The sequence below is a fragment of the Hirsutella rhossiliensis genome (genome assembly GCF_020360975.1).
Source record: "Hirsutella rhossiliensis strain HR02 chromosome Unknown scaffold00005, whole genome shotgun sequence".
In the NCBI taxonomy this organism is placed as follows: domain Eukaryota; kingdom Fungi; phylum Ascomycota; class Sordariomycetes; order Hypocreales; family Ophiocordycipitaceae; genus Hirsutella; species Hirsutella rhossiliensis.
The window spans coordinates 2,578,135-2,601,126 of record NW_025408671.1 but is presented as its reverse complement, the minus strand read 5'-3'; the positions used below and the strand labels follow the sequence as shown (position 1 = coordinate 2,601,126).

Here is a 22,992-nt window from a genome sequence, read left to right as displayed (position 1 = left end):
TCACTCGCATCATGATTTCAGGAGAAGGCAGACAAATCATCGACTCCTATTTGGCCACTGAGGTCAATATCCAAGCCGCCAACATTTCTGCAGAGCGCGTACGGGAAAGTATTGATATTCTGAACTTCTGAAGCAGGCGTCGGGTGTAGTAGATGTCGAGACCTTCCGCATTCCCCAACCATACAGCAAGCAGTCAGTTGCGGAGAGTCAGAACAGTTTGCGGAGAAGCCGTCTGAAAATGTCATTACGATGTCGTCCTCAGCCGGCTCGAGAAGTTGGGCGTGAGGCTCGTCAGCCAGAACAACTTGTCAGCCCGAAAGCGTGCCGAAGACATCCTCCCTCTAACCTCCCCCGTTGACTTGTACACTAAATTCGACGAGACGACGACTTGCTTTGCGAAATCTCTGACACATCATGAGAACGGCTGACTTGGTCATTCCCCTAAGAGTTGAGGCCAGACGCTGACTTCATTGGGGCGCTTCTGCCCAGGCTCAGTCCGGCCTCCCGATATGGCGGCAGGGCATTCCAAAGGATGCCCGAAGTATGGCCCGCGAGGGTATATAAACAGTATACCTGCAGCGGTGAAGATGAAAGCTACAGCCACGCGTAAAACGGGGCCGAAGGGAATTCTCCTCTGGAGAGGGTCCGTAGCTTGCCTCACAGAGTCCTCCCTCTCATACAGTACATGGGCAATACCAATACACTGTACAAAGTATCAAGTACTTGCAGCCCTACGTCGACACAATTTGCTCCCTCAGCTGCCATTTCTTGCTGCCACGATGGAAAAATGTCTCTCTACCACGAGGCCGCCCAAGTCTTGTCTGCCCCGTCCGCAGAGGGCGGAAGCCTGAAGTCGCGCATCTTTGGCCGAAAGGACATCAAGTCGCACCCCAACCAGCTCTACGCCCTGGTCCTGGAGACGAGCAAATGGAGTCCCGTCGTCAAGGAGGTCATTGAGGCCACCGAGCTGCTCAAGCACGAGCGCAAGGTTGGTTGCCCTGCGGTTGTTTGAGGATATGTACATGCCTTGCCTTGCTCCTACTTGTCCGATTTGTGCTCGCTGACCTTTTGTGAGCTCCCAGCTTACCCCCGTCCTGTCGTTGCTGCTGGTCCACGACTTGCTTCTCACAAAGGGAGGCATCGCTCTGCCCCAGAGTCATGGCCTGAGGACGAGCGTCGAGAGGCACAAGGGCCGCCTCAAGTCGGAGCTTACCCGCGCCAGGCTGAGGCGCAAGGCAGTCTCGCTCGAAGCCTTGAGGGAGCAGGTTGAGAGGGATGCGGCCGGCGAGGAGGCCGGCTACCCGCGCTGGGTGCGCATCAACGCACTCCACAGCAGCATTGAGGAACAGCTCGTGTCAACCTTCTCCGGCTATGCCAGGGCCGGACGCATCGGCGACGTCGTCTCCAAGCCTGGCAGGCATCTCTATATCGATCCTCACGTCCCCAACCTCGTCGCCGTCACGCCAGGCATTGACATGAGCAAGACGGATGCCTACGCCTCGGGCAAGATTATCCTCCAGGACAAGGCGTCATGCTTTCCGGCCTATCTACTGGACCCTCGCTCCGAGGACGGCGACGTGGTGGATGCCTGCGCGGCCCCGGGCAACAAGACAACCCACCTGGCCTCCATCCTGCACCAACACAGCCCAGAGTTTGCGTCCAAGCCGCAGACAATTTTCGCTTTTGAGAAAGACACCAGGAGGGCGCAGACTCTGGAGAAGATGGTGCGGATAGCGGGGTCCAAGTCGATGACGCGCATCGGCTTTGGGCAAGATTTCTTGCAGGTCGACCCGCGCGATGGCAAGTTCAAGGACGTGGGGGCCTTGCTCCTCGACCCGAGTTGCTCCGGGAGCGGCATCATCGGCCGGGACTCGATGCCCGAGCTTCACGTACCAGGCGCACCAGCGGGACCCGGCTCCCCCAAAACGCGCAAGAGAAAATTGAGCCAAGTCCAAGACGAGACGGAAAAGCTGGTGCGGGACGACGACGGCAACGAGACGGTCATCAAGACTGAAAAGGACCTCGCTGCACGGCTGGAGGCGCTGTCGAGCTTCCAGCTGACGCTGCTGCTGCACGCGTTCCAATTCCCCGCGGCGAAAAAGGTTACGTACTCGACGTGCTCTGTCTATTCCGAGGAGAACGAAGCCGTCGTCATGGCAGCGCTGCAGTCAGACGTGGCGCGGAAGCGAGGCTGGCGCATCCTGCCGAGGGACAGACAGGTGAGCGGGATGAAAGAATGGCCGGTGCGGGGGTTGGCGGAGGCTTGCAAAGGCGACGCAACTGTGGCTGATGGGTGCATCCGGTCGCAAAAGGACGACGGGCGGGGGGTCATGGGCTTCTTTGTGGCAGGGTTCACCCGGGACGGCGCCGAAGATTCGGGTGCGACTGCGGCGGCCGGCGCCGAAGAGGACCCATATTTACGGGACGAAAATGGGCGGATCGTGCGAGATGTGCTGGGGATGCCGGCGCTCAACTCTACCGGAGAGCCGGTTCGACTCGTACCGCGGGAGGACAGGGAGGAGGGCGGGAGGAGCAGCGGCAGTGGCGACGAGGACGAAAAGAAGGACGACGAGTGGGATGGCTTCGGCGACTGAGGTCACCGGGCCGGGCGCGTGTGGGGGCGGACGAATGAAAAGCAGGCTGGCTGCTGTCTACGTCCAGGCTAGTTTCAGAGGCGTCGATTGTGCTTTTGACACTCAAGACTTCCTATTTATAGCAGCGACCCCGCAGTACGGAGCGAGCCGCTCGCTGTCTCTGGTTCTTGGTCGGATGGAACTAAGGTTGGAGATGGGAGGTTGGTCTCATGAAAGATGGCATGGCGTTGTCATGGTGGAGGGGGGGAGGGGGGCTATAGCGGCTTTGGGGCGAGAGGTGTCGAGGCGACAACTGAGACCGAGGAATAATCTAGTCTGTACTGCAGAGTAGGAAGAACAGCCAACAGCATTCAAGCGCTGACCGAGACTCGGTGACGGGTGACTGGCGGCCGAGTCGGGCCAGCATTCGGATCCGAGAGCGGGGTGTACCAACACCCCCCTGTCGTTTCTGGGTTAGCGCCACTGCCGCTGTCTCAGCAGTGCCTCGGACGCTTTTTTTGTTTTCGCTCAGGCTCCGGGCGAGCGAGAACAGGACAAACAGGACACAGACAGGGGCGCATGCAGGCAGCGGCTGCATCTACACAGGACATGCGCTGTAGAAGTGCAGCATGTGCATGATAGGCCAGCCAAAGGCACGCACAGGAGCCCCTAACTGGTGCCACCCACGGTTGTAGGGCACTTTTGGAAAGAGTGGAAGAGGGTGAGTAATTATATATCATGGAGAAAATAGGATGGATAAATCCCCCCAGTTGTGCGATGAGAAGGATCATTTTATCCCCAAGACCCCAACATTGCGAAATAAAAAGCAGCCGGGATCGGTGCTTTGCTCGGTGGGGCGCGGAGTCGGAGTTGGACTATTTTGCCGACGACAGCGGAGAAGTTCTTAATTGGCCGCTCCGCTAATAGAGATTGATGCCATGGACGGCCGGCTTTAGTGCACCCAAAGTCCGGAGCCGAGTGTGTACTGTATCCGTTTAGGTTGATTACATGGAACATGGAAGATCCAGGCGGCGCCGAGCCATGATGGACCAATCGGCCATCTGCTTGCTGCTTGCTGCTTGGACGCACGGGCTGACGAACCGTTGCGAGACAGACCGATGAGGCTCGACGAGGAAAAAAGAAAGCAAAGGGCGCGATACTTTCGCCGTCGATGCGCACACTGGCTGGCTCGTCTCGAGCGTCGCTGTCGGCTCAGCGGGCTCGCAAGCCCATTGCAGCAGGCACAAGCGGTATTACCAAGCCCCTGGGCGTGTATCAGCCCGTCGGGCCGTGGGTCCCGCCCGAGAGCCGCGGGGCCGTTGCTGCCTGCCCGGAGGGCCTGAAGTAGCCCCGAGTCTCCTCGACACGGGTTTCTGGGCCGGTTTGGTGCCGACGGCCCCGTACTGCCTACTCGATGGGTACAGCCGGGTAAGCAGTCAATCACCCGATGTCCGTCTCATCCCCGGCAAACCCACATTTTCCTTTTTTTTCTGCACACGCACACCAAACCTCCACACCTCCACATCCCCACGCCCCCCCCAAACTTGGCGAGCCTCAACGCTTCTCTTCTGCTCGCGTTGCCACTCGTCTCTCCCCGATGTCGCCATGTCTGCTCCCTTCCAACTCGTCGGCCCCCCGTCAGATGCCGACTCACAAACGCCCCCCGCCGGCTCCGTTGGGCGCTACGCCACGCGCTCCCTCCCCTCCCCGGAGGCGGCTTGACCCCCTTTGGCTTCCGTTCGGGGCCGTCGTCGCACACTCGAGCTCGAATATAAACTGCCTGTTTGGCCTGCTCGTCTGGCTGCATTGTGGTGCGGTCCCTCTTGCGAAGTTGTGAAACGTTTCCCATGGCGGTGCTTGTGTATAGTGAACCTGCATCTTGCCCCCCCGTCCCCTCCCCGTCCTCCTCTCCCTTTCCTCATCGCCTCGCCTGTGCATCTCTCATCACCCTTTTTTCCATCTCTTCCCTCCTTCCCGCCGCCTTGTCTCGGATCGCCTCGTCACGCTTCCGACACCGAGACCCTCCACCCGCCAGCGTGTTGCATCCGATGTAACGCGCCCCAAAAGCTTGTCCTTTCGTGTGTTCCATCAACGCTACCTGATCTCTCGATACCCTCGGCTGCGAGGAAAAGAGAAGGACTCGATCGAAACAGTGCCCCTTGTGGCCTCTACGCCCATAGCATCCCGCCTCGCCCTTCTCACGCTTGCATCGGAAAAGCACGGGCATCTTTGCCCTGCGCCGACTTGCAGCCATGGCGCCTGCTGCTTCGCCATCGACCACGGACTGCGATGTCGAGTCGCTGCAACGACCGCCCCTAAAGATCTCACACTTGAGCGTCCTCCTCGACCAGGCCGGCGTCGACGACCAAGTCCTCAACCGCAGCTATGCCGGCCACGGCACCGACGAGTCGCCCTACCTGGTCGACTTCCTGCCCAACGACCCTCGCAATCCCATGGCCTTTCCCAAGCCCTTCAAGTGGCTCATCACCTCCATCGCCGCCCTCTCCACCCTCGCCGTCTCCTTTGCCAGCTCCGCCTACTCGGGCGGCGTCGGTGAAATCATTGCCGACTTCCGCGTCTCGTCCGAAATCGTCATCCTCGGCGTCTCCATGTTCGTCCTCGGCTTTGCCATCGGCCCGCTCATCTGGGCCCCGCTCTCGGAGCTCTATGGTCGGCAAAAGCTCTTCTTCGTCACCTACATGGCCTTGACCGCCTTCAACGCCGCGGCTGCGGGCGCCCCGTCCATGGCCGCTCTCGTCGTGCTGCGTTTCTTTGCCGGTGCCTTTGGGTCTTCGCCCCTGACCAATGCCGGCGGCGTCATTGCCGACATGTTCTCCGCCTCGGAGCGCGGCATTGCCACCAGCATCTTTGCAATGGCCCCCTTTCTGGGCCCCGCCCTCGGTAGGTGTGCTCATCATCGTCCTTGGCTTCCGCCTCGATGCTGACCTGTGTCGACACAGGACCCATTGCCGGTGGCTTTCTCGGTGAGGCCGAGGGCTGGAGATGGGTCGAGGGCATGATGGCCATCTTTACCGGCCTCCTCTGGATCATCAACTCGGTCGTCTATCCGGAAACGTACGCGCCCGTCCTGCTCCGCAAGCGCGCCGCTGCCTTGTCTAAGAAGACGGGCAAGGTCTACATCTCCAAGCTCGACGCCACTGGGCCCAAGAAGAGCGTCGGCCGCCAGTTCAAGGTCGCCCTCTCGCGCCCGTGGATCCTCCTCTTCAAGGAGCCCATTGTTCTCCTGACGTCCCTGTACATGGCCATCATTTATGGCACCCTCTACATGTGCTTTGCCGCATTCCCCATCGTCTTCCAAAAGGGCCGGGGCTGGAGGCCTGGCATCGGTGGCCTGGCCTTCACCGGCATTGCTGTCGGCATGATGTGTGCCACGGTCGGAACCATGTTCGACAACAAGCGGTATAAACGGGCCGAGGCCAAGGCCAATGGCATGGCTCCCCCCGAGGCTCGACTGCCCCCTGCTCTGGTCGGGTCCATACTGCTCCCGGTAGGCCTCTTCTGGTTCGCTTGGACCAACGGCACCGACGTCCACTGGGTGGTGCCCATAATTGGTTCCGCTTTCTTCGCGGCCGGCATCGTTCTGGTCTTCCTGTCCTTGATGAACTACCTCATTGACTCTTGTTGGTGCCCCTTGCCCCCGGTTTGCAGAGATGGCGGCTGACAAGTACACCAGACGTCATCTTCGCCGCGTCGGTCCTCGCCGCCAATTCGGTTCTCCGATCGCTTTTTGGCGCCGTCTTCCCCCTGTTCACGACGTACATGTACGACGGCCTTGGGATCCACTGGGCGAGTTCGGTGCCCGCGTTCCTTGCGCTCGCGTGCGTGCCGTTCCCCTTCCTGTTTTACAAGTACGGCGCGGCAATCCGCATGAGATGCAAGTATGCAGCCGAGGCTGCCCATGTGCTCGACATGATGCGGTCCAAGCACACGCAGATGACCGAAGACGAGGCGGCCACGGAAGCCGACGAGGCTGAGAGAGAGAGGCGTAACAGCAGTGCCGCGACGAGGTGAGGTGCGTGGCCGTTGACCTTGTGAGAAGCCAGGATTGGTCTCGGTGCCGGTCCGGGGTCCACGATACCCATTTTCTTTTGTTTCTCTTTTCCCCATTTCCAGAGGCATTTGTCGACGCAGAATACTCGGCTCGGAGTTTAATGAGTTGCACCATCATGGCGGTTGCCTCGGAAGCACCCGATATTTCGGCATCTGTGGGGCGTTTGGAGTGACGGATACGCCTCATCAACGACGACGGTCTAGACGGCGATGCACGGGGTGCCCCGAATAGAGGGAGAGGCATCAAGTGACATCTTGGCTGTCGCACGGCAGCATTTTGGAGGGTCGAGGGCCGCTTTATATCCTGTACAGCGCATGTCGTGGGCATCTGCGTGCAAGGGTGCGTAGAATGGCGGATATAAGACACGACAGAAAGCAGCCGAATGCTCTGCTGTTGCAATATGGCGGGATATTTCGCTACTTCTCTACTCTGGAGGTTGGTAGAGGATTAAAGAGTTGCTATAACTTATACGTCCATCGTAAAAATGTCAGGATTGCAGTATTTGTTTGTAAGGCGATTAAACATATCAGGTACTCGAGCGCAAAGCTTCTCGGTGCTCAAGATGCCTAAACGATGCCGCTGTCAGGCCTGGATCGCGTTAATCGGCGAGTTGTGGCCTCGCTCCGCCCTGGCGGAACTGATGAAACCTGGAATCATAGTCTCCGAGCTTGTCTTTTACACCATCTCCATAACAAGTTCCTAAGCTGCCTTTGAGGCAACCAAGATGCAACTTGACTTTCATACTTTGTGTGAATGGGTTAGGGGATGGTTCAAGGTAATCTGGAGTTGCTCAGAGCCAGGCCTTGTATCCTCGACTTTCTCCCGACACTTTGGCCCAACCTCTTGGTTCAAGCTTGAAGGTCAACACCTGGCGGGAGATCTGCAGGGGTAGCCTTTCGGACCAAAGCTTTCCAAATATATGCGAGCGTTAGCTCTCGCAGCAAGGATTCACGCATTCGGCTGCCAGCAAGATTGGTTAGCACATCGGCAGTCAACTTTCGAAGCAATGCCCATAGGTCCGCGTGCTCAGAGTCGGCCATTATTGAAAGCAAAACTTGGTAAATTCCTCGTCGGCATGTGGTCGGAGTTTTTCAAAGACATGCAACGATCTGAGCTGCGGCTTTTGTTTTCCTCTTTCTCTTACAACTATGACGCATCTGGACCTTTACGCTGAAGCCCCTGATATGGCCCTCGGAACCAAAAGAGTTTCCCAACCGGTTCTCGTGTAAGTCTACCCCGCTCACGCGTTAGCAAGATTGCTTTGGCTAACAACTGCTGCCCGCAGTTCTCGGTACATGCTACGTTGAGAAAGAACAGCAACTGCAACAGCAGTAAGAGAAGTTTCTACGGCATCATGGGTTCGGAAGCTGTGGATGAGGTCCATGTTCCTGCGTGGCACTCGTCCAGGCAACACAGTCTCATCATGGGAGACATTCCAAGACGACTTCGAAACAGTCTCAAATACTATGAATTGAGCATTTCCAAGAACTGGCCTAGGCGCCAAGAAAAGAACTGAGCAGGCAATGCAGCCGTCTCGTAAAATATACACATGGCAAGAATCGAAGTATCAACAAGAACCCGGCGTTTGAGGTCTCATCCAGAGACCATTCTAGCCCCTATTCACATATCCCGTAAGATCCCATGTGAATCATTTGCCGTACCAGGACGGCGACGAACAATCAGACACGGCGCTCTGGGCGCCCTGCTTCGCTTCCAGAGGCTTCCTGCTCAAAGGCACGTGCGGCCTCGTCGCCATTCGGCTCAGGAGTGATAGCTGCGGTGCCGCCTCACGTGGTGGTGGAAATGCCGTCGACTCTTGGTCCCCTTCAGCGCAGCATGGCCATCCTTGCTGTACACGGAGAGAGCCCAGCCCCCGCCACAGACCTGCGATGCGTCACCTTCACAGGGCATCTCGCATTTCCCATCATCGAGGTGTTGGGAGCCCACCAGCTCGTTTCCGCAGTAGCACTGTCCGCCGTACTCGGTTCCGGCCAGTGCGTAGCCGGCCGCCTTGCAGTGTGAGATGCACTTTCCGTTGCTCATGGAGCCCAGATCGGCGCGGATGACGCCGCCGAGGGCTCGCTCGCTCGCATCCTTGAAACAGCCGGCGTACTTGAAGCCACCAACGGACCAGGTCGAGTTCGAGGCAGGCTTGGTGGGCGCGGCGGGCATCTGGCGCGTAACTGTGACGGTCCTGTGCGCGCAATCGGAGGATTCGGCGGCATCAGTCGGCTGCGATGGAGTGCCAGGGGCCGAATGCGACGACGCCTCGGCGGACTCAGACGGGACGGGGGCCTCCTTTTCCGGGTCTGCAGTCGGCCCAGGGTTGGTGTTGTGCGTCGACGACTCCGTGGACGGCTCGGCTGGCTTCTTAATAACCGGCGAGTTGATCTGCGAATTATCCTGTACCCTTTTGATCGGGCTGACCTTGCCGTTGGTCGGCTGGCCGGACGCGTCAGGGCGGGAGGCGCTCGGGGTCAATGCGGGCTTTTCGCCGGCAGACGGGCTGGAGCTATTGCTTCCGCCATAAGCCCAGCCGGAGACGCGGTTGTTGCCAGGGAGCGAGTCGAGGACGCCATCGACCTTCTCGTTCACCGAAGACTCAATGGTGCAGTCGCCCTCGTTGAGCCCGAGGGGCAAGTCGGGGCACTTGTCCATGCCGGCAGTGCCCGCGTTGCATGTGTCGATGATGCGCTGCAGCACCTTCTCGTCCCAGCCGGCCATGAAGTCGGCATGGAGGCTGAAGCCGGTAGAGTCTCCATTGGAGAGGATGAAAGGCTGCTTGTCCTTGCCCTGCTCCCAGCGATCCTTGAATGCCGGCGTGTTCCAGTAGATCTCGAGGAACAGATGCGGCACGTGGACATGGCCCTTGGGGCAATCCTGCTTGCCGCCGGCGCTCTCAGTGGGAAAGACGGCGTTGCTCTTGTAGTCGGTCAGGCCGGCGTCGGGGTTGTAGCACGAGGGGAAGTGGATGTCGGCGCGGAGGGGGGAGGCGAAGCCGTCACAGTTGACGTCGGGGAAGCCGACGCCTTCGCCCTTGTTGACGGGATCGCCAATGCCAGCCAGCGTGCCGTCCGAGTCGGCGGGCCACGAGGGCGGGTCGTAGCGGTTGCCGTCGCGGGGACAGGTCCACTTGATGGGGTTGACGGGCCCCTTGGAGGGATCCAGGTTGGTGACGGCGCCGGCGGCGGGCGGTGAGCGCATGTCGGGATCGCCGCTGATGATGCTGAGGCCGAGGGGAAAGGCCTTGATGTCGTCGTTTGTGGCCTCGAAGAAGTAGTAGGCGTTGGCGTAGAAGAGCTCGACATCCTCGAACTTGCCCGTCTTGGGGTCCCTGAAGTACAGCGAGGGGAACCAGTAGTTGCTGTTGTCGCCCTTGACCTTGGCCGTGGTGCACTTTGCCTTTTGCAAGTCCGGGCCCTTGGCGCTTGTGCTGAATCCGCTGCCGCCGAGGATGTTGTGGACGTGCGCCGACGTCACGCCCGGGTTGCGGATGGGGTCCATACGGCCCTTGGTCAGCTGCTTGTTGTTGAAGCGCAGGACAGCAAAGGTGCGTTCGTCCTTGGCGGCCGTGGCGCCCATCAAGGCCGCAAAGGCCGCTGCTACGGCGGGCTTCATTCTCGTTGCGGCAGTTGGAGGAGCGAAGTGGATAACAGAGTCGGGGCCGTGGTATGTATCAAAGGGGCCAGGATATATGGATATATGGATATAGGAAGAGAGTCGGCGCAGTGAAAGTGAATGAATGCCTAAAGGTGATACCTGAGCACCTCGGGGAATGAAGGACGCCGGCGACGATGAGTGACCAAAACGTGGTGCCGGACAAGGATCAACGTTCAAATGAAGGAAGGAAGCAAACAGAGCTCACGCTGTTTGAGTGGTAAGAAAGAAAGGACGTGCTCAGCGACGTTGGGAGGGGAGAGGGGGAAGAAATGGAAAGAATGCGGAGGCGGTTTGGGTATAAAGGAGACGCAGGAGAAGAAAGAAAAGGAGGCGGAGGAGGAGGAGGAGGAGGAGGAGGAGGAGGAGGATGGACGGAACCCACGTCCATGGCCAAGGCACAGAGGACGGCGTTAGGCATGCAGTACTAGACCGTATCATGTATAATAGGGACAGCTAGCCACCAACACGAGACGGAGCACGCAAGCATGCAAGTGATGGGCTGTAGATGCAAGCAACACGTCGATGGCCCCCCCTGTCCAGGTGGTTATCGGATATTGGTTCTACAAGCAAACGACGAGAACATGGGTCGGAAGAAGCGGAGAGGAGAGTTCGGGGGATAGGAGAAGACGACGCAATCAAGGGCGGACAAAGAGATCAGGCCCCGACGGGCTGTCGACGGAACCGCCAAGCACGGGGTCGGCCAACAGCTCTTGAAACGAGCGAGCAGGCCTCAGCCGGCGATGCGCGCAGTGTTCCTGCATAAGCACGACTCCCGGGCGCAGGCGCCAAAGCCTGGCTGCCGCCCGTGATTCGCCGCGGGCCCCGACAGTGGCCGCCCCCTCGCCTGGCGCCGGGGGCAGGGGGGGAAAGGAACAGAGAGGCGCCGTCGTCGTCATCCATGGCTGGTGCGGAGAAGAATGGACGGGACGGACCAGGCGCGTGGCATGTACTGTATGTGCATGCATACACACAAAGGCAACAGGGCCACACACACGCTGGCATCGATCAATAAGATGGACGCGGAGGGAAAATAGAGGTGGTGCCGCCGATAGAAATAAAAAAAGAGACGACGAGGAGAGAGCGAGGTGTTGGGTTGGTGATTGCCTCTAGGTGCAAGGAAGTTCTCCAAGATACATGCCTTACGTAAGGCACTGCTCCACGAGTTTGCTCCCCCGGTTAACCATCGGAGAAAGGAAGAGGGATTAACACGAAAGAGAGGCAGTACTAGGTACCTTACCTTCCTATATAACTACCTGGGTGCTGTACGTATAGCTACCTATTCGTGCCGCCAAGGAACTGAAGCGACGGGCCCGCACGTGTGGGGACAAAGAGCAAGGGCGGGGCCGGCCTGCCGATCACCGGCCGGGTCCACACGGAACTTGAGACGGAACATGGGACGAAAAGACGGGAGCACCAGGCAAGGAGAGAGAGAGAGATAGAGAGAGAGAGCGCAAAAAGAGTGCGTGCCGTACGGGCTAGGATGCAGAGTGGCCGACAAGCAAGTCGTGACAAAGGGGAGGACGCCCGCCTCTCGGCCACTGCCCGGCAGACACCGTGAACGCGCTTATTAGTTATTACTCTTCCCCCCTCCCCCCAGTCTCGCAGCCTCTGTCAACTGTCAAGGCAGAATCAAGATAGAATGTACAGTACAGTGCAATCACCCTCCCTCCTTCCCTTGAAGATATCCAGGGACACGCAGACGGAGTGCTTGTTGGCAGCAGCGACCTCCTCACATGCAGCGACAATCGTCTCCCTCGCTCTCGTTAGCCGCCACATGCACCCGTCCGGCCTGAAAGCCCTGCCGTGGCCCCGTCCGAGCCGACCTGGAGAACAAGACCAATAAGGAGCAAGAGAGAGCGCCTTATCCCCAATGCCACCCTACGATTACCCCCTGGCCTGGCCTGGCAATGAGCTGCATGCGTCGTCGAAACAAGGGCCGACGCCTCAGCCCACACACCCTGCTCTCGTCACATGGCAGCTCACCGGCATGGGGCCTGCACATCCAGTCCCCATCCAGTCCCCATCCAGTCCCCATCCAGTCCCCTCGCTTGCCCCCGTCATTCGGCCCGCGGCGCGTTGCACACAACTCCACATGCCCTGTCCATAGCACAAGCCAGACCCGGCGGCCCTCCTGTGCTTCCGTGGCAGAGCCGTGCCTTCAAAAGGATCCCTCTCCTGTCTCTCAGCCGCAACCCACTCGCCCGCCACGTCGACAGCTCTCCATCAACACGAAACATGCATCCTTGAGCCGTCGTGGGCATGTCCTGCCGATCCATCGACGCCCGTCTGCTTCACTGCCGGTACCACCCCGATCCGAGAGTGGACGTGGCACGGGATTTCGGACGAGATGCCAGAACCGAGACGACACATCAGTATTCATTTGGAGACAAAGGGACCCAAATGTCCGACGCCGTGTCATGGGTGTGGCGGCAATCTGCTCCGCGCCCAACCTCTATCGCCATCAAAGTGCATTGCCAGGGCACACGCACACCAAGAAAAGGGGCAAAGGGGCAGGGAGGAGGAGGACCAACAGACAAGAGGAACCATGCTTGCAAGGGACATGGCAATTCCCGAAATCCAGCTTTGTAGTTTGAGCAGTCCACGCCCGTTTCGAGCGTCTACAGCTATTCCAAGAGGCCAAGAAGCGGAAGACAGAAATCGAGGGCGGCGCGTATAGGCGCGTCCCATGAGCTCGAACCGGCCATTTACGCACAGTTCAGCTCTACATTACCGTCCTGCTTCCAGACCCAGCGTCGAGCCTCGTAAATGGGCTTCTCCACGATATGCTGTAGTACCCCTTTCTACGCCTCACCAGTCGGCGCCGACGGTCTCGAGGCCGCCTCACGCCGCCCGGTAGCTCGGAGGCTCCGTCGACATCACCGCCGTCATACCAGTGCCCTGTCGACAGGCCCCTGTAGCTCAAGATGGGGCCATGTTCGTGAGCGCAGTAGCCAACTTCCACAAGCTGGATCAAGGATCCGACGGTCCAACGTCACGCCGACGCACAAGAGCCGGCCACAAAGCCCGATCCGGAGGCGCTCCGAGAGAGGCTGAGCGCGACCATTCCCAATATATAGCGAGGCAGGCGGCCAGGGGCAAGGGATCCTAACCAGGTGGCTTGCCGTCGCCACCCATTGCGAGCTCGTTGGTCCTCGGCGCCTCTGGGAACCCGCTCGCTTGCCTTTCTTCCAAGATCCTTGGTCTTCGGCCTTCGCGACAGGCGTCCCTGGTGCTGGTTGGCGAGCGCGCTTCCGTCCAGCCCGGCACTGTTGATCTCCTCACCAACCACCCTCGGGCCCAATGTCGCCAACGTCTGACCCTCCACCAACTCTGCCCAGTCCTGAAGTCTCCCTGATGCCCCGTGGCGCGATGACGCCTTTTTCTGCGGGCGAAGCCGTGTAAGTCGCCCTAGCTGCTCGGCCGGAAGACGTGCACCCTCACGACTATGGCAGCTCAGCTTCAAAAGCATAGGACAGGTTTCGGCATCTGTCAACGGTAGGCCTCATCGTAGTGGACTTTGCGAGCTGTTCGCGGCGTTTCACCGCTAGGAGCTGTCAATTAAAACTCCAAACGCCCAAGTAGCCAATGATTCCCCATGCTACAATCCCTTATCCCCAATCTCCCCATCGCGTCGTTCTTCACGTCGGAGACAGGCTCGTGCCGCCTTTGCGCTGATATTGAATACAGCGTTTCTCGCGTCCCCCTCACACACCCCCCTCCTCGGGGCCATGGGAAGCCGAGACACCGACAACGGGATGAAAAGAGAAAGAAGAAGAAAACGTGGGACGCCATCCCACATTGAATTGAAACGAAAACGTGGCGCAGACAGGCGAGAATCATTATCATGCAGTACCTCAACAGCTCATGTCTCACATGTCTAACCCTCACATCAATGCCTTGGCCGTTCGTCGATGCGTCCGTCAACTCTGTATGCTCGGCTGCCGGCCCAAGGTCCTTTGTCCTTCATCTAGTCCCGAGCCATGCGCCGTCTCCGATGCGCCCGCGAGCCCTCCCCATCCTCCTCGTCCCTGTCAGACAAGGCCTCTTGGGCCCGTGGATTCCTTGATCTTTCATTGCCTTTCTTGATCGAGATGATACATCCTTGCTCCTTCAGCCGCTTGGCTAGATTGCTGCTGGGAAGCATTCCCGGAAACTCCTTGGCGCTGTAGACGTGGAAGACGTCGCTCAGCGTCTCCGTCAGGATGGGGAAGTGCCTAATCATGCCGGCACGCGCCGGGTCGATCATGATGAGAGTGAACTTGAGGCGGAAGGAACCTGGCGTGCGGCACGAGAGGTCCCCAAAGCAGAAGAAGCAACCCTCCACACCCTTCTCGTCCTGTCCGACAAACGGGGTCCCGACAAGCGAGCCCATCAGGCGGCGTTGGTGCTGATACTCGTCGGGCATGAGGGAAGCATCACGAGTGCCCGACTCGTCGCAGATGGCGCAGTTCATGACGTAGCTCTCGTAGCGCAAGTACGAGTGGGCCTCGTCCTCCGTCATGCTTGAGCTCTCGATAAGCAGCTGGACAATGGGAGGCGGGTCAATTACCCGCCTGTCCCTGTCGCCGAACCCGCAGGCTCGCGCCGCTTTCGGTTGCTGGCGCAGGCTTAGTCGAAACCTGATGTCGCTCAAAGCTTGCGCTCGGCCAGCTCCCAAGAGATTCGGCATCCCGGGCATGGGCGTCCCGTCCGCCGCCTGTCGAGTCCGGGTGGGTGGCGGCCTTGGCGTCGGGGTTGGAGGAAGGCCGGGAGGCGGTAAGTTCTGGCGGCGCGGTGCTGCAGCGTCACAGTGAAACTCAGCTGCCTGCAGGCGCGGCTGCTGGCCGTGCAACGGCGATACCTGGGGATGTAGCAAGTGCGGTGCTTGTGGTGGCCGAGCTGCGGTTGGATCGTGCGGCGAGTCGACTATGGCGGATGGCAATAACCAAGGCTCTCGGCCGCGATGCGATGGAGCCTGGGTGTACTCACCGGGTACGCCGCGGGCGGCGCCGGTGAAGGAGGGAGGCAGTGGGTGCAAGGGCGGGCGGGAGGCATAGGACGGGGTGTTTGCTCTCAGTCGATGCTCGAACGGGACCGCAGAGGGAGGGGGTGAAGGGTGGTGGGAGTGTAAAGTAGTCGACGATGCGGTCACGAGGCCGTCGGGGGGAGGCAAGAGTCGAGGGCCTCGCTGATCCGGGCCGACGGCAAAGCCATGGGTAGTGTAGTGATGGCGGACAGGTTGGTGGTGGTGGTGCCCGTGGTGGTGCCCGTGGTGGTGCCCTTGGTGGTGCCCTTGGTGGTCGGGTTCCCAGTCCTCGTAGGGAGGAGACAGGTCTTCAAAGGCTCCATGGCCACGGGGCTCTGTGTCGACGGCGGAAGGAGACATGCGGGATTGGTTCATGACGGCTTGACTGCTGGCATTTGTCACGCGCGGTGGATGGTGGTAGCCGGGAACCGGAGGCGTGGTCTCGCCCATGGCCAGGACGAAGAGAGTAGGCTTGGCGTACCCTAGCGCCAGGGCGCCCATTTGAACGAGCCAATGCCGCTCCTGGCTCCTGGTGCCGCCCAGATCGGGGGCTCCGAGGAAGTCTATCGGCGTCGGTTCCTGAGCCCCGGGTGCTGCAAGTCTGCCCTGACCTGGTTACCGGTGACGGAGATGGTGGAGAGGGCCAAGTCGAGTCCGCGATGCGGGGCACGAGAATCGACGAATAGCGCAGATCTGACAGCCTGGGAAAGTACAGTCGAGGCGGCAATATGTCTGAGATGGGACTGTTGATGAGCCTACGTGCATATGTACAAGACAGGCGCGCCGCCCAGAGCTCTTACATATGTATCCGTAATGACCAGAGGCGGAGGGCTCGACAGTCAGACAGTGACGCCTCATTGGGGTGCCAACACGGGACACCCTTGCGGGATGGGGCCGGCACTATCTGGCTAGGGCGGCATCGAGCATCGCGCCAGGCGGCGGGAAATGGGCGATGGTTGCTCTCTTTGCCGACGGGAGGAAAACGTCCTTGGGGAGCCGCCGCTTTGCACAGACTCGGTCACCGGGATCGAGGCAAAGATAAAGCAAAAGCAAGTCTGGCTCGCGCGAGCTTTGACGAGAAAAGCCCTCGACCCCCGGTCCCGATATGCACGGCGGGCGGAGCAGGGAGAGCGAAGAAAGTGAGCATGCGTAGAGGCATCAGTGGATGGACGTGTGTACGTGTGCGTATGTATGTATGCGTTGTTGATTGAGAGAAAATGTTGCTTTGTCAAGGCCACTCTTACCCCAGTCGAGAGGGAAAAGCTAGCCCGTTCCTCAAGCCCATCCATCAGGCATGCTGGGTGCATCGTACCTCTGCGGTTCTCCGCCCAGACGCAGGTAGCACCGCAGTGGGCGTGGTAGGCCAGGGGCCGTCAATGGACCCAAACAAGAGATAAATGATAGATCTCATTCGCCTACAGGCTTGGGGGCATCTCCCGGCCGAACGTATATGCAGACGATTGATTCAAGCTGACGGTGATTTGCATTCTTCGAGACCGCCTGTGTGCGGAGGCCGACGAAGCCCGCCAGCGAATGAGCTTGGGGGGGAGAGGGGTGTGTGTTGCAGGGCCGTCGCCTGGGGACCTGGGGGAGGCGGCATTCGACCTCGGCCGTTACCAGACAGGCGACTTGGCGCAACTGCTGGTTAGCGCAGTCAATGGCAGCGAGGCTTGCAGACGGCCACCTCCCTTACCAAACCTTGCTGGCCCGGTCCGACCAGACTCGGCATGCGTGACAGGACCGGATGGATGCCTTTGGCCGAAGCTTTTCGTCAACGGGACTACTGGACCGCGGTAAGTCTGGGAAAGGCAACACCTCCTCTCTAAAAAAGAAAGAAAAATTCAAGGTTTTGGCAGTCTTAATTGACGTGCCTCGCAAGTGCGGGCGTACCATGGGGGTTGGGGGGTCGTGGGCACGCGATGCCTATGTCCGACATGGTCAGCAGTCAATCCCTTGCTTGCTTTTTCCCTTCTCCTCGGGCTTCATCCACTCCAACGTGCTGCAGCAGCGCATCTAGTCGGGCTTTGGCCAAGGATGTCGAGAAAGAGGAGACGGGTCCGGTGGAGGCCGCAAGAGGCAGGCGTCTGACAGCCACAGCGCGGCCGAACGCGCAGCGAGGGAACTGGAACGGTGAGATCCATTGACGCCCTGGAGGTAGGAGGCCTGCAGGGCTTCCGAGTCATCGAATGTTTTTTTGGGAGTAGCTGGAGGAGCAAGAGCAGGATTGTGAGGGGAGCTCGGGTCCGTACCCCAGCGCTTTGTACGGGGCCGAAACTTGTCAGAGTGCTGAAGCAGTAGACAGTACCGACGAGCCAGTAGCCCGCCCGAGGGAGCCGCTTGTGTCTGGTACCTGGTCACTCCGCCGTGGCTTTTTCTCGAGATACCTACATACAAAGTACCTGACACGGCTTCAGCTGCGCCGACGACGTGTCTCTTTGGCCAAACTTCTCCTCCCCCCAATGCCAGCTCCAGCGGGCAAGTTGGCTCTCCCGGCTCCCGAGAGCGCCCCGGGAAGCGGGAACCATTGCGATGCCGTCTGGCGCTGGACCGTGCAGAAAGTTCGCATTGACCCGATCTGCACGGCCGAGGCCTGGCTGACCGACGACGTCAGCGTCTCCCAGACAAGAGCTCCAGCAACGGCTCCAGGTGGCCGGCTCCTTGCTTCCAAACCCACGGGCCCTCCGACACCCAACCGCGTGCCGACACGCGCCGACGAGGCACTCGCATCAGCTATCCCGTGCGGTGAGCTGTCCGACTGGCAATGCCGTCCCTGGGCCTTCGGACCTACCATGCAACTTGTGTATGTACAGTACACAAGAATGCACAAGTTCATGCATGGTGCTACCACACGTGCAGTTGAGATCGAGTCAGCACACCGCTCGTTGGACTCGACGAACGCTACCATGGCCAAGCCAGCCGAGCTACCTGCCTTGGGCAAGGCCGCAACCAAGGCGGCTCCCCATCCGGCTGTCTAGGACGAGTTCTACTTGGGATGCAGCAGCGGCCGTTGAGTGGTGCTCCTTCTAGCAGGCTTCAGCTGCACCACGGCGTCCTGCCGCCTCGCCCAGCACAGCGGCCAACCAACGACTCTCCCAGCCGTTGGACCACGTTGGCTGGGGCGGCAAGACGGTCCGTCCCTTGGACCCGAAGAGCCCAGGCCGCTCTGTGCGCTAACCAAATCTTACTACCAAGATACATACAGTAGAGCGCATACATGACCGAGAACGTCGTTGCTTTTGTCGTAACCCCCGGTCCTGGTTGGCTGCCCCGGCCATGGTGGGTGACGGAACATCGACCCACCCACGCCATTTTCACCCTACGTCGCCAAGCACCGGGAACGCGGGATTTGCTGCCCCAGACAGTCTCGTCATCGCCTCTGGGGCCCCTGCCGTCTCCCGCTCCTTGAGATCCGACGGGGACGCAAGATCCCTCATCTCCCCCGTTCCCCATTTAACTGACCGCCGCCCATGGGGCTTGTGGAGACAACCTTGCCTGGCTGGGGCTTTTGCTCGCTAAGATTGAAATGCAGAGAGGCGCTCAACCTTGCCCATGACACACTTGCGCGCGGGCGCGTCAGTCAACAGTACTGTGGCTGATTGCCCGGGTTTCCGGGTTCCCGCTTGCTCGCCATGGCCGGACAGACGCGTGTGAGGCGATTCCTCACTTCAGCCCAGCTCTGCCCGACTCTAGGCTGGGCCAATCATCGGCGTGTTTCAACCGCACCATCTGTCAGTCAGATACAGGGATTTTACAGCTGTCGCTGCAGCAGGTCAATTGATTCAAGAGCCCGCTGTGCCCAAGATGGTCTCGAGACCAACGACTCGGATCTCCTGGCTTTACTCTCATGGCGCGAAAGTGGCTTCTCGAGAAGCGCGAGTATACCGTCGGCGATCGGGCCTGATGACGGGACCCCGCGTGTCGGCTCTGGCTGCTGCCGAATGCGGGCAGCCCTCTGCTCATGCAGCCGTCACTTGTTCACCCATGTCTCGCTTCCCAATCGAATTGCTTTCCAGCGACCGATATCACACAGCGATCCGTCACGGCTGCCCAGCATCGCCTGCGGATCCGACTCGTGGCAAATGCAGTTCGGCCTCGTGCCCCTTGGTCGACGTCTACGTGTCCCTCTCTCACGTTGCACCCTGTGCCAATTGACGTCACCGGTGCAGGGCCGGCTCCTTGTTGACGGCCAGCATCCGAACAAGACACTCTTCTCACTTCCCAGAAGAACAAACGAGCCAATCAGGAGGGCATTGAAGAAATGCTCATAAGCTTTTGTCCCTTAGACTCGTCCCTTGAGCCCCTACTGGGCCGCCACTTACCATGCATGCCTAGCATCTTGTGCAAAGCCACGAGACTCGACCCTGCATACTGTAAGTGAGGGCATCTACGTATGCCGGAGCGTTCTTTCGAGACTGTTTCGCAGAAAGGGGCTTCGAGGGGGTTTCTTTTGCCTTCACAGGCCCCGCAGCCCATGCGGCTTTGGTCTCGAGCCGGGAACTTGGGCAACGGCCGGTAGAAACCTCCTCTGAACGGGTCTCGCGCCAGGCTACTTATAACGCGCATCTCGACACCCGTTAGCTCCGGAGGCACGGCAGCTCGAGGAGCCAAGGGGCGGCGCGCGACGCGACGTTGGCGCTGCTCGGCGATTCCCACCCGACTCTGGCAGACGTCGCTGCACCCGATGGGCCGCAGGCGTTCTTGACTCGATGGGTCTTCGACCGCGCTTCTGCGTGCCCTGCAGAGATGCGATGAGCCAATGGGGCTTGCGCCCCTGTCAAGCCAGCCTTGGCGGGCAGAGACGGCCAAGCTCGCCGTCCACACAACCTACAGTACAGGGCCTACTCCGTACTCACCTACCTTCACATCACTCGCGGTTCTCGGGCAGGCCGCAGAGGGCTTGGCGCCGCGGTGCGGTGCGTGCCACAATTGTGCGGCTGACACGTCGATGCGGACTCGAGGCTTCGGTATGATCCGCTGATCGGGGGAGCCCTCTCGTTCTCTGTTGATGATCACCGCTGCTCATCCAGGAAGTCCAAGGGAGCTAGGGTATGGGGAACCCCGCTGCCCTTGGCGACAATCGCGGGGACTGTCTGGGTTACGGCAGACGTTGATGCGGATGGACCCCCGCCTCCCCGATGAGCCCGGCCTCATGTCGCTTTGGGGAAGCCGATGATTAGTCTTACCCCCCCTCCCCTCCCCTTTTCTATTCAAGTGCGCAATGTGCTCGTGGAGTCAAGGATGGCGTTCTACGTACATTGATCCATTTAACGCCATGATTGTTGCGTTGCTCGTGCAACATGGGAAACTCCGCGGAGCAAGCGAGGCAAAGAAAGTAGGCCCAGGGACGACTCTTCACTCGTAGCAATATCTTTGCCGATTCTTGGCATCGACAGGCCTCATCTCAAGAGTGCAGTGTTTGGTATTGAAACGCTGCCGTCATGGCCGGCTCGTCATCATGAGTCTCGTATCGCCCGGCACCCGCATCCGGGCCTCCTTCTCAGCCCCCTGCCTTCCCAGGGCGTTGTTCTTCATTCCTCGTGGTTCTCCTCTTCTCCTCCCGCCTCTTCCCTTCTGGCATGGGCATTTTCCAAGCCACATGCATGTACCTATAATAGTGCATGTATCGAAAATGTCGAGTCTGTTTGGTATTAAAAAGTACAAATACCGTTCCCGGCAATAAGTCAAATATGTTCAATGAGGCAAATTCGCGAAAATGCCGACGCGAATGATGCCCCCCTTTCCTCATCGCTGCTTTTGTAACGCTTGCGCCCCACACCATTTGCGCCAGAAATGGCAACCCGGGCCCGTGTCCGAGAATGCCCAAGGGTATCAAAAGACACGAAAAAGAAGGGGAATAAAGAAGAGGCGCTATGTCGTGGTTCCTCGCAAGAGGGCGGTGGCCAGGACGGGCCGGGGGCCTGGAGATAGCGATTAAGATGTTAGAAAATATACGAAGCAGGTACTGTAAGAGATTGAAGAGTCGGGGCGCGACCAGGTGACGGCGCAAGTTCTGAAAGAGTCCCCGCAAGACTGCTTGACGAAATCGAACGTCTGGCCTGCTCGTTATAAGAGCGAGCCGAGAGTAACAAGGATGGCCAAGATGCTGGTCAGAAGGGCGAGGGACAAGGGCGGGGGGACGAGGGAGGCGGCGGCCTCGGCCCGGGGCAGCGTCGCGTTGACGAAACTGGGCCCGCACAGGACGTTGATCTGGTTGGCGGCGGCCTCGTACTTGTCGGAGACAAAGTCGGACCTGTTGGCCGACGCGGCGTGGTAGACGCGCATGGTCTCGCTGGTGCACTTGTTGCACGACGGGGTCGAGGCGCCCGGCAACGCCAGCCCGTAGGGCATGAAGTAGAGGTACGAGTCGGACGGGTTGTTGAGGTTGCTGACGGCGTTGGCGAAGCAGTACATGCCTGACGAGGGATCCTGCAAACACGAGGCCGTGTAGAGGGTCCTGTAGGCCCTGAGGCCGCGCCAGGCCTGCAGGACGCGTGACTGGCCCTGGTCCAGCTCGGCTTTGCAGTTTGCGACAGCGGCGAGATTGTCGGCGGCCCGGTTGAGGAATTCGGTGCAGGAGGCGGCGTTGGCCTTGCAAGCAGCGTCGAGGACGCCGACGATGCTTGGGAGCTGCTTCTGGGCGTCGAAGAAACCGTTCGATGTCTACATGTGTGAAGCGTCAGTCAAGTGGGTGAAGTGTCGCGAGCCGTGTGAGCGCACCTGTAGCAACATGGAGAGCGGGTAGCAGCTCTTAAAGGTCGGATCCGATAGCAGCGTGGTCATGAACTTGGGACACTTGTCGTCGGAGTCGACACTCTGGAATAGGGACGGCCGGGGATCGTCAAAGGGCGACGGCAGCGGAGACGGGGTTGAAGACGCTCTGCGGACGACGGTGGCCATGGTGGCCGGACTGCGGTCAAGGCCGGCTCCATGGCGTCGCTCAAGGCCGGCCTCAGGATTGCTTTGCTCGGGCCGCCGCGGTTGCGTCACGTCGTCGGTGGCCGGCATTGTGGGCGTAGGAGGGGCGATGGCAAGAGAGACCGAGGGCGCATGTTGTTGGGCCAGAGCGAGGCAGCTCCAGCTCGCGAGCGTGGCCAGAAGCGCCCACGACATGCGAGGCCGGGGTGAGGGATGCCGCGGGCGGCCGAGGTTTGGACAGGCGGTGCCGGGCATGGCGACAGGGCGAGACGAAGGCAGGATGCAGGGTCAAGTCGCACAACAACGGGAAGCCTTGCGCAACGGCGGGCGGGTGCAGGCTTGCACGAGCTCGGCTGTCCAAAGCGCCCGGCCCGGGGCGTGGCTGTGGCGTGCGGCGTGCGTGCCCCGGGGCAGGGTTGTTGTTGTTGTTGTTGTCGACAGTGATGGTGATTCGGCCTGGCGACGATTACACAGTCGGTGATTCGGCATTGGCCGGGACCGAGGAGATTAGGGAGCGAGACGGCTCAAGAACGTTGCGGCATGGCAATTAGGAGAGATTACTGGCGCAAAGGATGGGAAAACGAGCGGCTGAGCTGCAATGAGCTCTTGGGTAAAGTCGGTGGCGAGAGATGACGGTCCTCAGGTTGGAGGCATGCGAGCGAGCGAGCGAGAGAGAGAGAGAGAGAGAGAGAGAGAGAGAGAGAGAGAGAGAGAGAGAGAGCTGGTGAGGAAGACGTCTTCTTTTTTCTTTTTATTGCTTCACACTC

The 22,992-nt window shown here is 59.8% G+C and overlaps 6 protein-coding genes across 6 annotated transcripts; 3 read left to right on the top strand and 3 right to left on the bottom strand.

Moving 5' to 3' along the window:
• Positions 1 to 787: 787 nt before the first annotated feature.
• On the top strand, positions 788 to 2,594 carry HRG_05518 (16S rRNA methyltransferase rsmB/F domain-containing protein; the record flags this gene model as incomplete). The annotated part of the gene is made up of 3 exons (XM_044863989.1): positions 788 to 988; positions 1,083 to 1,889; positions 1,935 to 2,594. The coding sequence occupies 3 exons, from the start codon at positions 788 to 790 to the stop codon at positions 2,592 to 2,594; spliced, it is 1,668 nt and encodes a 555-aa protein (XP_044720521.1).
• Positions 2,595 to 4,825: 2,231 nt separating this feature from the next.
• Positions 4,826 to 6,605, top strand: HRG_05517 (major facilitator superfamily domain-containing protein; the record flags this gene model as incomplete). Its single annotated transcript, XM_044863988.1, has 3 exons — positions 4,826 to 5,474; positions 5,534 to 6,214; positions 6,268 to 6,605. 3 exons carry the CDS (start codon positions 4,826 to 4,828, stop codon positions 6,603 to 6,605), a joined length of 1,668 nt encoding a protein of 555 aa, XP_044720520.1.
• Positions 6,606 to 8,406: 1,801 nt separating this feature from the next.
• HRG_05516 (WSC domain-containing protein) lies at positions 8,407 to 10,263 on the bottom strand (the record flags this gene model as incomplete). Its single annotated transcript, XM_044863987.1, has 1 exon — positions 8,407 to 10,263. The coding sequence occupies one exon, from the start codon at positions 10,261 to 10,263 to the stop codon at positions 8,407 to 8,409; it is 1,857 nt and encodes a 618-aa protein (XP_044720519.1).
• Positions 10,264 to 14,272: 4,009 nt separating this feature from the next.
• On the bottom strand, positions 14,273 to 15,811 carry HRG_05515 (velvet factor domain-containing protein; the record flags this gene model as incomplete). The annotated part of the gene is made up of 4 exons (XM_044863986.1): positions 14,273 to 15,081; positions 15,130 to 15,210; positions 15,274 to 15,367; positions 15,437 to 15,811. The coding sequence occupies 4 exons, from the start codon at positions 15,809 to 15,811 to the stop codon at positions 14,273 to 14,275; spliced, it is 1,359 nt and encodes a 452-aa protein (XP_044720518.1).
• Positions 15,812 to 17,769: 1,958 nt separating this feature from the next.
• Positions 17,770 to 18,285, top strand: HRG_05514 (uncharacterized protein; the record flags this gene model as incomplete). Its single annotated transcript, XM_044863985.1, has 2 exons — positions 17,770 to 18,052; positions 18,167 to 18,285. The coding sequence occupies 2 exons, from the start codon at positions 17,770 to 17,772 to the stop codon at positions 18,283 to 18,285; spliced, it is 402 nt and encodes a 133-aa protein (XP_044720517.1).
• Positions 18,286 to 21,373: 3,088 nt separating this feature from the next.
• Positions 21,374 to 22,315, bottom strand: HRG_05513 (C6 transcription factor; the record flags this gene model as incomplete). Its single annotated transcript, XM_044863984.1, has 2 exons — positions 21,374 to 21,970; positions 22,028 to 22,315. The coding sequence occupies 2 exons, from the start codon at positions 22,313 to 22,315 to the stop codon at positions 21,374 to 21,376; spliced, it is 885 nt and encodes a 294-aa protein (XP_044720516.1).
• Positions 22,316 to 22,992: the final 677 nt, after the last annotated feature.